Source organism: Micropterus dolomieu, linkage group LG12 (genome assembly GCF_021292245.1).
Source record: "Micropterus dolomieu isolate WLL.071019.BEF.003 ecotype Adirondacks linkage group LG12, ASM2129224v1, whole genome shotgun sequence".
NCBI lineage: Eukaryota > Metazoa > Chordata > Actinopteri > Centrarchiformes > Centrarchidae > Micropterus > Micropterus dolomieu.
Genome location: NC_060161.1, coordinates 992,498 through 1,006,198, shown reverse-complemented (window position 1 = coordinate 1,006,198; position 13,701 = coordinate 992,498). Strand labels below are relative to the sequence as shown.

Genomic DNA, 13,701 nt, shown 5'->3' with positions numbered 1-13,701 from the left:
GAACGAGAGCTTTAGTTAATCCAAATTCCAAAAATAGATAAACAAAACTTTATTGACTATGGTTAGGGTCAGCAACACCAGTAGGATTTGTAAGACTTTACCATTTTAATATGTTCTCTCTGTAGATATTTTTGACTGTAGTACTGTTCCTGCCTCAGAGCCAAGAGCTGCTGCTGCTGCTCGTCTCTCAGCCGCTGGAGGCAGTCGTCTTTCTCACTGTCCGAACACGAAGCCCTGATGAACGAATACACATAAATAAACACACAGATGTGCTTTACATAAAAGTACAGACCTTTTCATTACAATAAATAAGCAGCTCTCACTTCATACTGAACAAGAAAAGGTACTGATCTTTTATATTTGTACTAAGACACTTGGAATCTGTAAAATGAAATAATATTTTTCACATTGATTAAATTTTAAAGTAATAAGATGATTAGAGAGAAGAGGAAATACAGTAATTACAATAATATCACACTGTGTGTGCTTACCTGCTCTTGCTGCACTGTCTGGCCATCTTCTTGTACTTGTTGTTGAACTCTCGGAGGAGCTCTGAGGTTTTCTTCTGGTGCCGTCTCACTAACTCTTTCAGCTCTTTAAACTGACGTCTCTGCTCCTTCTGGTAAACCTTTGACTGCTGAAGACTCTCTATGGTGCACACTGGGACATCTGTTACCACAAGTAAACATACAGAATATTCTAACAGCCCTTTATATGGATGGATTAATAAAACTCTGATGTCTTTCCCTTGTGTTTCTTTTAAAGGTACTATGTGGAATTTCCAGAAAAGCCTTGTTTTTTTGACACTGATGGTCCTTGAGTGAACTGCAGTCAGCATCCTGTTGCTCACGTTGCTCTGTAGGTGCAAGCGAGCATCCTGGGTATCAGCCAAAACATTGAACACGACCAGACCGGGACCGAACACAGCCTCTGAGACTGACAGAGGGCAGTTTGAGGACAGGGAATATAGCACCCTGGTGATTTACAGCAGCTCCGATCAGGAGCGGGAGATATGGCGGACTGCTTAGATCGTGCATACAAATATAAATGCTTAAACTTTTGTCCATATGGACATGCTACATATTGTTAGATCTGTTAGATTCTCCACAATTCAAACGTTCAGTTAATTTCATTTTATGGATTACCCAGCATCAAAGTATAAATCAGATTCAGATTTACTGACTAGGGATGCAAGGATTACAGATTTTGAGAAATAATCACGGTTTCACGATTATTAAGATTATTATGCATTAATTAATTTCATAACACTAGTAAGGACTTAAGTTGATTTTTAATTACATTAACAATTATATTTCTATAATATGTAAGTATTATTAATCTAAGAGGAATATTAACTTTTATCCTCCAGGGGAAATTGATACAAAGGAGGGAATAAACTGAACTGTTACTGTCATCAACTCTCATCCATACATGTGTTTTAGTGAAAATGATAACTGAAATGCAGTTAATCAGTAGCCCATAGTCCTGAAAGTCTATAAGCTCCTGATGTATAGTGTTTTACATCTGGCAACATTTTCTCAGCACAGACAGGAGGATGTAACATTAAAATGTTAAATGTTCAGTGACTGAAGGTCTTGAGAGGACTATGTTCTGTCTTCCATAAAGGCTCTTTCAGAAAATAAGCGATTTTCACTGCTGCTCATCGCCAAAGTTCAACTGCTTTGACTGGTGCACGTTGCTCGACGCAGCAACAAACCAACCTGGCAAAATAAAGGGCCTAGTAGCACAGCGGGGCTGTCGTTGTGGTGGGTCTGAAAGGTTACACCTGCTTTGTTTGTTTACGTTGCACTGAAAGCTCGACTGTAAGTGACACATTTATATTTAATTCCCTACCAACTTGCTACTTTATTTAATATAATGTATTAGGTCTACCTTTACTCGGGCTTGCAAAGCTGGGTGGTGAAGTTTAATGTAGTTATTAGTTCCTTTAGCAGGAACATTTTAATGGCAGGTTTTTGAACAGGTGATCCGTCATCTTCAGAAAGGCCCTGGTCAGACTTGGTGTACCTGCTCCCACACTGCTGACTTCAGCCGTTTCTATGGTGGAACTAAAGCTTCACAGTTTGATCCCTCTGTCATAGTTTAGCCAGTGTGCAGTAGCCTCTGATTAGCACAGCACTTAAGCTGGTGCACCGCTCCTGTAACTTTGTTTTTGTTTTGTGCAAGTTGCCACAGTTTCGGTGTAGCGGAGCCTTTATTATTAATTAACCATGACGTTTTAAAGTGCGGTTAACAGTGAAATCGGGTAATCGCTGCATCCCTATTACTGACATGGTAAGCAAGAGAGTGGGATAAAAAATGATGACTCTCTACCATTGAAGCTGTCATAAAGTCAGACCATGTGGCCTTTCCTTGACTATTTTTATTCCTTTACTCCATAAGGGTCCACAGATCAAAAGAATCAAAACATATATATTTCATAAAAATGAATGCAAATTGAAAAAACTATGGCAACCTTCATCCTTTTTAGGGTAGGCTACACTATTTTGATACGGCCTTTCTGTCGCTCCCTGCCTCTCTCTATCTCTGTGCATGAGGTTGGCCTCGATGGGCTGTCTCTCGAGGTAGATTAAAAGAATGATTCGTAAGTGATGTTATTCAATAGCCTAATTTTTATACAAGTAATATTCATACTGACTTTAATAAATAATTTGATAGTAGTCTATTTCCCATCTGTGCAGAGCAAGAGTTTATAAAGGATTTAGACGACTCAAATAAAGGGTTCGAGTTCAATGGTTGAAGCAAATAGAAGCCCGGGCTGATAATTGAAGTTTTATGGTAAATAGCTTCACACAATACCTTTAAAGCTTGGACAAGCTTGTATTAGCATTCATTATTTTTGAGAGTTCTCTTAAGCTGATGATACACAGAGCAACTTTTAGAGCAATGTTGTTGGGCATTGTTACCGTCAGTGTTAATGAATAAAGATTACTACTGTAAACCCCCATGCAACCGCCCCGCCCTGCTGCTACCTGTTCAAAACATCGTCGTACTTGCAACCAGCACGATTGCCCAGCAACATTGCTGAAAAAGTTGTCCTGTGTATCATCAGCTTTATGGTTTCACCCGTCTTCTTTTACCACTTCTACACATTCACATTAATTTAATTAATTATAATTAACTGATTGCATACCAGCAATTGATGATTAGTGAAAAGAAATTTGTATACTGACCTATCAAAATACTTAAAACCAGATCTTCACTCTTTGCAGCTGGTTTGGCTGCATCTAAAAAACACAATCACAGTATCAGTAACAACAATAAAAATACAGTACTTTTAACGCTGGTGCTATTTTATTATTATTAACATTAGCGTATTAAGATCTACTTTAATCTAGGTTTAATCAAAAAATATAGGTGGATGCTACCTGTCGTAGCTGCTTGCTGATTGGCTGCGGAAGCTTTGGGCGTCGTGGTGATGGGGGTGTGTCCTGTAGGGCCAGAGGCGGGGCTCAAACCGTTCTCCAGTGGAGCTGATTTCAGATCGTTCTTACGCTCTGCACAAGTGTCAGCCTCATCCTGAATAACATCACCAGCCTGAGTTATGGCCAAATGTCCTGCTTTCAAGACAAAGACAGAAAAACACCGGAAAGGAGGACTGACCTCGGTCTGCGTGTCCTCCTCCCCGTCCTCCAGTGTCAGAGCTGCCAGCTGTTTAGACCTCTGCTCCAGGAGGTTGACATATCGAATGGGGTTGGACAAAGCCTCTATCACATCTATACAGGAAATATATAGAAATAGATAAATACTGAGCAGGTGGTTGTGCCTGAGAGGGACCTGGTTATATCTAAGACACAAACAGGGTAAACATACATATGTAGAAGTTCAAGACATCCACACTTCAAACATAAAGTCTCCCTGATGCTGCAACTTTACACCCCATAATAATAAAGCATTCATGTTGTGTTGTGTTTAAACACCTAGGCTAGAGAAAAGGCCAGTGGTGGAATATAACTGTGTGCATTTACTCATGTACTGTACTTACTACAAACTACTGCTTTTCATTTTAATTATTTTAATCATTTTAATTATTTATTTTTAATAATGTTGAGGTTTGGACAAAAAACAGATTGCGAAGGTGTGAACAATTGCAACAGTAAAAATCCACATAATAACAATCTAATGACAGAACCCATAATGGTACAACAATCACAGGGGACATTTTTCCACATTGAGTACTTTTAATTTTAAAACATTTTCCTGATTATACTTCCATACTTAATGAACATTTTCAATACGGGACTTTTACTTGTAACAAAGCAGTTTTACACTGTGGTATTATCACTCTGAACATGTCCTCCACCACCGTTAAAAAAAAAAAAGAAGTATATTCTATTGTGAATATGAATGTGAGTAATCTGTTGCTACTTCACTTGACAAATAGGTGCTTTAACTCAGGGAACTTGTTAGCGGTCTGTCTTCTGTACCTTGTTTATCCTGTGGGTGGCTCTAGCGAGCTGGGGAGCATGAATGTGCTCAATCGAGTTCACGACAATCTGTGCATTTGACATTTAGATTTCTTGTGACGTGTAAGTTTGGGCTGGAATTTCTTTAAGTTAGAGGTCTTGCATGAATATCTGCAGCAACTCTATGGGAAGTGTTTCTTACTCTTTTAAGTCACAGACCAAAGTGTTGGTCAAATGGAAGTTTTGACTTGAAATGTGTACCTGCAAAGGTGTCTGGGACGTAATCTTTGACCTCGATGTAGACAAACACAGCTGGTAGAATCAGAGACTGATTTTTCTCATTCCTCAAACCGATGTAACGGTAACCTAAAGGAAACATTTACCAACAAAGAGTCTGATGTTATGATCATTTGGGTTATTTAGGGTGAATCTGGCAAAAACAACAGAGAGAGAGAGAGAGAGAGAGAGAGAGAGAGAGAGAGAGAGAGAGAGAGATACAATTGAGTTCACACAAACATCAGTCACGTAATGATGACATGAAGGAAAAATTACCAGTAATTTCATTTAAAGTGGTGGATGACATTTTTCAAGCTGTTTTAAATTAGTTTTTCTTAAAACAGTGGGATCCAGGATGTGTCTCCCAGGAGATGAAGACAGCAGGAAATAATGGGACAAATACATTACAACTAATACAATTTACAGGAAAATTTAGTATGCATGTATTCATCTTTCAAGTTACGCATTAACATAATAATGTGTCGCATTTTCATGTCCATTTCTATCACTCATTACTACTTTTTGACATAATACAATAGTAATTTATCATAATTCTAGTTTTGATTGTTTCAAACAATCGTCTGTTGAGTTTTCTGGCATTTACACAAGCAAAAGCCAATTTAATTAAAACTGGAGTGGAAAGAAAAGAGTGAAATATATAGAAACTCAAACTTTACGGACATAAATGGATGAAGACGCCACACTGACTGGATATCTGGGAGTTGCAGTGCAGAAAACAATCCAGCAGCGAGCAGTACAACAAAAACCAAAAACCAAGAGGTCACAGATAACCAAAGTTTCACAATAGACAGAGAGAAAGTCAGAGATAAAAGGATTAGTGAATAAAATAACAACCTGGTCTTATGGCAGTCACTGGAATAATCCGATGACCAATAAACTTCCCTCCTTCCTCAAAAGCAGCAATTCTCAGAGAGGCCAGAGTAGGAAGAATCACCTGTCACACCATTAACAGACAGATTACGTAGTTGTAGTGTCAGATTGGATCCTTCAACATTAATCCCTTTCTGTCTCTCTGCTGCATCTCACCTTTTTGAAGACGATCGGCTCTTCGTCCCAAACTGGGTTGATGGCGTTGTTGTTCTGAGAGGTTTTGGTCTTCAGCGCTTTCCTTCTGGTGTCCACAGGAAGTCCAAACATCTCCACCTCCACATACACACCCACCCGCCGTTCAGTCAGAAACTGGCCTGAAATCACCTACAACACACACAGAGACATAGAAACAGACATACAAACACATGTCTGTCAGCCAATAAATATCTAAAGTAATGTCTTTCTGTTTTTAACAAGGACTTTTCTTTTTCTGAAGTTGCAGGATGCTACAATCACAATAAAGGCTTTAGCAAAACAAAACTTCTGCCGTTGTACCTTCACAGACAGCGTGTTGGCAACGATACCATCCACTGTGTTTTCTGTGAAGGGGTCAAAGTGTTTGTCTGGCCGTCTCATGAACTCAGGCTTCAGTCTGTAGCCACTCCGACCGTTGTACTCGAACATGAAGAGATTGAGCTGCATGGACAAATCTGGAACAAAAAGCTAATATTAAGTTTAGGGGTACAAAGGCTTGAGGTGACTTGTTGCAATCCTTTAGCCATTGAGCTAACTTGTTAACTCTTACTTCTTCCCCTAGGTATTTACCCCATTGATGCTGTATGTGATATTAGTTCCTACTAATATTTATTGCTGCTCTTACTAGTATCTATTGTCAGTTGTTAATCTCTTACTGTAATGATGCTTTATTGATGCTAAGTAAATGTAATGTAATGGCTGTTGAAAAAGAGTTAAATTAATCATAACCACTGGCCAGAGCATAATTTATCATACTTTTAGCTAATACTACTAATAATACTCCAGGAGTCTTGTGTTTCCATTTTGATGACGACAAAGGTAACTTTAAAACGCTAATTTATCTGCACCTCCACCCACTGGATTACACTATCACAGTGGTTCCCAACCTTGGTGTTATTTACCCCCCAAGCGGCAACCTCCGGGTATGAAAAGTAAAGCCAGTGGCCTGCTGGCAATTCTTTCTAATGTCCAGCAGGGGGCGACTCCACTGGTTGCAAAAATAAGTCAGAGGGCATTGGACTTGATGGCAAAATGACCCTACTTCTCACTTGATTTATTACCTCAGTTAACACTTTACTAGTGAGTTTATGGTCTCAGTCACTAGTTTCGTTCAAAACAGCAAGATGTTCATTTTGTAAATTTACATTTACATTTATTCATTTAGCTGACGCTTTTATCCAAAGCGACTTACAATTGCTATACATGTCAGAGGTCGCAGGCCTCTGGAGCAACTAGGGGTTAAGTGTCTTGCTCAGGGACACAATGGTGTCTAACAGTGGATTCGAATCCGGGTCTCTCACACCAAAGGCATGTCTTTATCCACTGTTCCATCACCACCACAATTAATTAATTAATTAAATTTAATTATTGTCCTATTTAAAGGAAAACAGACGATAGGCCTAAAGGAGATGCTTTGGGGCGTGACTATCTTGTGTTTGGCAAGTTGCTACTATGACGACCTGTCAGTCAGGATAGAGGTGAATCGTATCTGCTAATGCTAACCAAGTTAGCTAGCTTGTCCAAATATGGTCACGTCCAGTCACGTCTGGTTCCAAAAAAATGGCCAAAATGCCAAACTTGAGGCTACCAGACAGTAGTCTGCAAACCAATAGGTGACATCATGGTGACTACATCCTTTGTATAGACTGTATATAAATAAAAACATACTGTATTTCTGTTACACACAATTATGTTATAATAAGCTTTTGTCTATTGTGTCCTTTTCTTGTGAATTAGTTGAAACATTTATCTCTTTATGCTTCTAACAACTTAAGAAGGAAGAATCTCATTGTGGTTGAACTGGTCACAACCTTTAATAAAGTATAAAAAAGGTCACTGCTCTATTTCAGAAAGGAAAGGCCTATGCCTACTATGGTGCTTTGGTTTTTACTACACTTACAATCTGGTGGTCAAAGCTCAGGCTCTCACCTATAGTTTGGTAGTTGAGAGCCACCAGCTGACAGCCGGCATTCCAAAAGAGTTGAGGCATGAAGTTGGATGAGTCGACTCTGGTTCCTTTTGGATAGATACGACTCAACTGATATTTATTATATCTGGTTAATGTAAGGTTAAGAACAATGGTGTATAAAGACCTTACATAATGAATCGTTATGTTTTTATTTCCTTAGAATGAGCCATTTACTTACACCGCAGGTCCTCTTACATGGATGAAACCATGTTGGACCGCCATGTTTCCATGTTCACAGTAGCCAAAATGGACAAACTACTCAAAGAGTGTATTTCGTCACTATGTCGAATACATACTAGATGAAGTATTAGTAGCAGTTGTCTGGTTTATTAGAAAAAGAGAAGTGAAATTTGGACAAATAGAGGACCACACGTATTATTGAGTAGTATGTAGCTGCAGTACCGGAGGCTGCAGTTTCAGGACCCCAATCCTAGGACCGGAACTGCATTTCTAGGACCCTTGTTTACTTTGATACTGCCAGCTAGCTGGCTGGGTAGCTAGCTAGCTATGTTACTCTTGACAGCCCCCCGAACCCAATTACCCTTACCACAATCATCACCGAGTGTGTGTCCAAACCTAAGTTATTGATTATATGCGTGTCGACCGGTTAACGCACATATCGGCCTCACGGTCGACGTGCAGCCTCCGGCACTGCAGCTATATAATGATGTTATTATTTAGGCCACCATAGCTCCTCCTACGCTCTTGGACAGGGAGGGGTGAGCGGTGAGTGAGCTTCTGGTTGCAATTCACAATTCTCACCACTAGATGCCACCAAAACATACACACTGAACCTTAGTACAAATACTACTATAACTGCTACCACTACTGTGCTATTAAAACTACTTGTTACATCATCACATACAAACAGGTAAAATGCATTATAACTGGTTCCCACTGGCACAGAGACTTACTGATAATACTGCTGTTATTTAAATTAAAATTAATATTAAAAGTCACTCAGAGACTTAGACAGATTTTCTGAAGTTTTATACAAAAAAAGGCATCAAAAGAGAGAAGAAGATCACATGGAGTGGAGAAACTGTGGTAATTGTTGACAAGGATACTCAACAAACTCCACTGGTGACTTTGTGAGGTGCTCCAAAGCTTTGGTCTCCACAAAAGACGACATGTGGTAACAGCGGGCCGCCTCTACACACACACACACACACACACACACACAAAACATTTCTCAGCAATTACATTGGTTTCAAAACAATTCCCACATTTTGTTTGGATATTCAAAACAATTCCCACATTTTGTTTGGATATTAACTGCAATAACTCTTATTTTCTTCTTATTTTACTCACAATCATGTCATTTCAAGAAAACAATGAAATCAATGACGGAGACATTGCTGCTCTGTTATTGTAAATTTTCAAGGTTATGAGAAGAAATGTTTATCATTGTACAGGGATGGATTCTGATCTGTTTTTCTTACTCTTGGAGACTTCGAAGGAGGTGAACTTGGTTGGCTGAACATAGTTTACTAGAGTTGACATTTCCTCTGTAGCCACTGCCTCCCGCTCTGCTGAGCCCTAAAAATAAATGACAAAAGGAATAAAGTTTAAGAGTAAAGTTTCACATATTGAAATCAGGGTTCTGGATTTAATGGACTGATGACTGCATGTGATTTCCAGTTAACATGAACTGGGCAAATGTTTGGGGGGGGGGACACGTTTAACAGATACACAGGGCAGATACACAAGTACTTCAACAAAATGTAGTCTAGAGTTTTCAGCACTTAGTGACAAAAACAGCATCATCATCTGACAGTGAACAGTTACATCAACGTCACAGCAAGAATAAACAGCACCAATTCCTATAAGACATCCACGTTCAAACTCAAATACACACAAACCTGCCCTCACAGCAGGCCCGGTTTCTCCTCGGCCGTTCTTGTTATTATTTGCATTTGTTTTCGTCCTATTATTCTCTGCTCTAAAGTGACCCAACGCACCTATCTGTCCGTTTTACCAGATTGTCTCTCCTGTTTCTGTGTGTGAAGAAGAGCTTAAAGTGTGTTTACAGGTTGTAGCTGCATATGTGAAAAAAAGTTGTATGAAGCCTTTTGTGGCTCCAGAGGGAGCAGCGCAAAATCTGATATATTGCCTCACGTCCCTCAAGCTTACCAGACCTCTGCAACCAACTCTCTGCTTGAGGTTAGAGGCTTGAGGCTACATTAGCTGCAACTAGCATAACACAACCAAATCTTAGACCAAACTATCTGTGGTGGAGTTGCATTGTGGGAAATGTAGGCTCCAGGTTTTGACTGGGAAGAAAAATGTGTGTAATAAAAAAGACTATTTTTCTGGTTCTACTGTATTGATTTAGAGTTTTTTTTACTATTGTTTCTGACAGTGTTAAAAGAAAGCAATGCTAAATCTGTAGAGTACTTTTTTAATCAAAACTTAGATACACCTGTAGACAGTAAGCCATCATTGCCTCTATGGATAAAGCTCAGGCTCACTGCGAACAGTAATCTCAAGAAAACATTAACAATAAACAACAACAAGAAGAGGACTAAACAGTTACACACTGCAGAGACAACAGCAAAAATAAAACAAAAAAGACAGAGAAAAGCAGCAGCTGTTAACAACACGAATAACATTTACAGAACATAACAAGATTAACAATGACAATGGCATAAAGAAAAGGCAAACAAACAATGACAGTAAACAACACTTGTAAACATTAACAAATGGCGACAGCAGTGAGGGTGACCCGCCCTCAGCTTAGTATGATGTCACCACTGACCTTTTTACCATCATCATCTTCATCATCATCATCTTCCTCACTCTCAGCCTCGATCTCTGTTAAAATTAAAGTTAAACAAAGTCTTCATCCTCATCGTCTCTTCATCCCTTCTTCTTTTTTGCCCCTAAATACACTGCGTATACAGGATAACTGATTACAAGGCTGACTTGTAATCAGTCACTAGGACTGTAGAATCACTGCAAATAAAACACCATCACATGATCACTTCAATTTATTAAGAGTAAAGATGGTGGCAAGTCAGGGTCAGGATAAAAAATACCTTCTGTGGAGGAAATTTAGGTTCAGGAAAACAGCTGATCAAATATGATTTAACTGATCATCCAGAAACTACACGGCAATATGCTAAATTTATTATAATTTTAAGAAATGTCCTTTGTAGAAATGTAGGAGAACTTTCTCTCAGTCTGTAAGAGATTTTTGCAGAGAACATAAACCAAACAGATGCCTGTAGTTTTGTAAACAACCCACTGCTTTAACTTGTCTGCAGGTGATTATTCAGCCCACTCGCTAACTGAAGGGTCATAGTGATGTATGAGTATGTACTTAAGCACAGCTACTAGTCTAGCTCTTTGTGTACCGGCTGGGCTCTCAGTCCCAGACCTGTTTTCAGGATCTGCACGTCAGACGTGTCAATAAGGCTTCCTAATTTCCCCCTGCGCCACTGTTTAATTGCTGTTCTGAGCTTCTGACCTCTTCTGGGATGTCCTGCTCATTACTGAAACATCCCTGATGAGGAGCAGCGGACTGCAGAAGAACATCAAAGACATCAGTGTGGGCAGAAGAAGCAGATTTGCCACTTTGGCCAAGATCTTGATGGAAATTATGGCTGAATAATGAGAGGTGTCCTCTGACAGAGGCACTCCTAAGAAGACTCTGAATCCAGAATAATTTTGTGCGATAACCATATAATCGAACTGATTTACATTTATTAACTTTAATTTAAATATGTTTTTATAAGCTACTGTAAAATAAACTCTGTAACGCCAAGCTTATGATATTCCTGCAGTCTTTTAAATAAAAAAATAGAAATTAATGACGCTCAGCCGATGATATTTGTCACATTGTGCCCTCTTTCTCCAAATCCTTCTTCTCTCTCTCCGTCAGTTTGTTCAATAAATATGTAAAAATAATCTCTGTTGTCTGAATCTCTAAACAGCATCCACCAGTGGCAGCGCTGACGCCATCACTACCTTTTCAAAATGAAGCTAATTTGGTGGTGACTCATATTTGCTGTATGAAAACAGTTTGAAAGACTCAAATATAAAACTCTATTTCATTATTATTGCCACTAAATTAAGGCTTGAAATCTCTGTACTAATATTTTCCAGCCATGTGCAGTTCTGGCAGCCTGAGTCATTATAGTCTGTTTTGTGTTTTGATAAAAAGACTGTCAGTGTGTCACAGCCAAACCCTTTTCACATGGATTTCTAGGCTGAAAAAGTCTTTGTGTCTTACCTCCCGTGTTGTTGCTAGGACACACTTGTTCGTTGCTCTGATTGGCAGGTTGATCCGTCAGTCGTTTGGTGTCCGTGTTATTGGAGGGTTTGTGGGATTTCTTGTTCTTGATGAGAATTTTGCCCATTAGCTCCTGAGGACTGGGCAGGGGGACGCCCGACTCCAGCTACATACACAATGGAGATGACAATCGCTGGTTGTAGTTAACTTAGAACACACAATGCATTTGTTCCACAGTTACTAAATGTTTAATATAACATTTGTCCTGTGTGTGTTACTTACAGGATATTTGTCCAGAGGGTCAATCAACAGCGCATCTCCGAAAATAGATCGACAGTATTCAGCCATTTTAGCCTGCTGCTTCAAACTGAGATAGATAGATAGATAGATAGATAGATAGATATATATATAGATAGATAGATAGATAGATAGATAGATAGATAGATAGATAGATAGATAGATTTCTTACAGTGTAACCCATAGATCAATTGTCACATAAATAAACAAATTAATAATGACAGAGGTTCTCACGAGTCCACGTGGTTTTCAAAGGAGAGTATGACAGGGAAAGGTGAAGTCTTGAAGGCGCACTCTGCAATAGCTTCAATCACTTCCTGGAAATTAAATAACAAAATGACATCAGACAGTAGCAAGAAAGTTAGCATGCAAGCAAAATATTTTTATTACATATTTCATTCCAGAGGAGATACTGTTAAAACATAAACATAGACACAAAAACAGAAATGTACAATCAAATGTACATGAGTGTGTTTTCAGACTACACACCTATTATTTTGGAACACAACTCATACAAACATATTCCAACAGCGAAGACCATAAAAACCAAAAAGCAGCTTCGTCAACTAATGAATTGGCAGTTGGAAGAATGTGAAAGCCTGTGCCAGATGATGTGAGAGGTTTGTAGACACAAATACAGTTTTGTGACATTTTGGGCATTTTATGACTTTATTTCAATCAACAAGAGAGAAATGAAATGAGGGAAGAGAGAGATCGGGTAATGCGTGAAATGTTGTAATCAGCCAGTGCAGAGAGGATGCATCTGAGAGCTGGTGTGATGTGATCAAATTTGCTCTTTCTTGTTGACAGTCTGGCAGCAGCATTTTGAAGTAGTCACAGAAGCAAGGCGAGCAATTACTTGCTTTGGCAATGTAAACATTGTTTCCCATGCCAATAAGGCCCGTTTGAATTTAACTGAATTTCATTAAACTCAAATTCTCTAGTTAACTTGTTTAAATGGCAAGGAATTGCTAAATTGGTATTTAAAATGACCTTCTGTCAAGCTGTACTGTGAAATTAATCAGAAGCTTAAGGGACTTGTGTTACTACATGTGTACACACCTTAAAAGGGATTTCTGATGTCATGGTAAACCCATGCGTGATGACAGGTTCCTCCTCAGCCGTTCGTCCTTTCCACACATCTAATTCCACACAGCGGCATCCAGCCAGAAGCACCTGCCTGTACATCTCTACTGAGGAGCTCCCTGCCAGCTGGCCCGCTAAAACACAAGAAATTAAGACATTATGACAACAGCAAACTACACTGATACCTCTTGTCCACGTTGTCATAATAAACACTATATTCTGTGAATCAATAAAAGCTTGTAATGATAATAATGGTTATTTGTTGTCCTTTGTTTACATAGTTTATTGATTTTATAATTTACAATCAAGATTTTCAAACAAACTCA

General features: G+C 39.0%; 1 protein-coding gene across 1 annotated transcript in view; it reads right to left on the bottom strand.

Moving 5' to 3' along the window:
• The window catches only part of LOC123980418 (1-phosphatidylinositol 4,5-bisphosphate phosphodiesterase beta-1), a 31,457-nt gene that overhangs the window by 3,439 nt on the left and 14,317 nt on the right, over positions 1-13,701 (bottom strand). The window contains exons 11-27 of the mRNA XM_046064792.1: positions 13,352-13,509; positions 12,524-12,606; positions 12,275-12,359; positions 11,993-12,158; positions 10,517-10,572; positions 9,201-9,297; positions 8,826-8,910; positions 7,719-7,843; positions 6,090-6,244; positions 5,751-5,918; positions 5,559-5,658; positions 4,689-4,793; positions 3,625-3,737; positions 3,390-3,540; positions 3,195-3,248; positions 492-669; positions 102-234 (exon numbers count right to left, since the gene is read on the bottom strand). Coding sequence (XP_045920748.1) covers positions 102-234; positions 492-669; positions 3,195-3,248; positions 3,390-3,540; positions 3,625-3,737; positions 4,689-4,793; positions 5,559-5,658; positions 5,751-5,918; positions 6,090-6,244; positions 7,719-7,843; positions 8,826-8,910; positions 9,201-9,297; positions 10,517-10,572; positions 11,993-12,158; positions 12,275-12,359; positions 12,524-12,606; positions 13,352-13,509 — 2,012 coding nt within the window. The remainder of the gene's footprint in view (positions 1-101; positions 235-491; positions 670-3,194; positions 3,249-3,389; positions 3,541-3,624; positions 3,738-4,688; positions 4,794-5,558; positions 5,659-5,750; positions 5,919-6,089; positions 6,245-7,718; positions 7,844-8,825; positions 8,911-9,200; positions 9,298-10,516; positions 10,573-11,992; positions 12,159-12,274; positions 12,360-12,523; positions 12,607-13,351; positions 13,510-13,701) is intronic.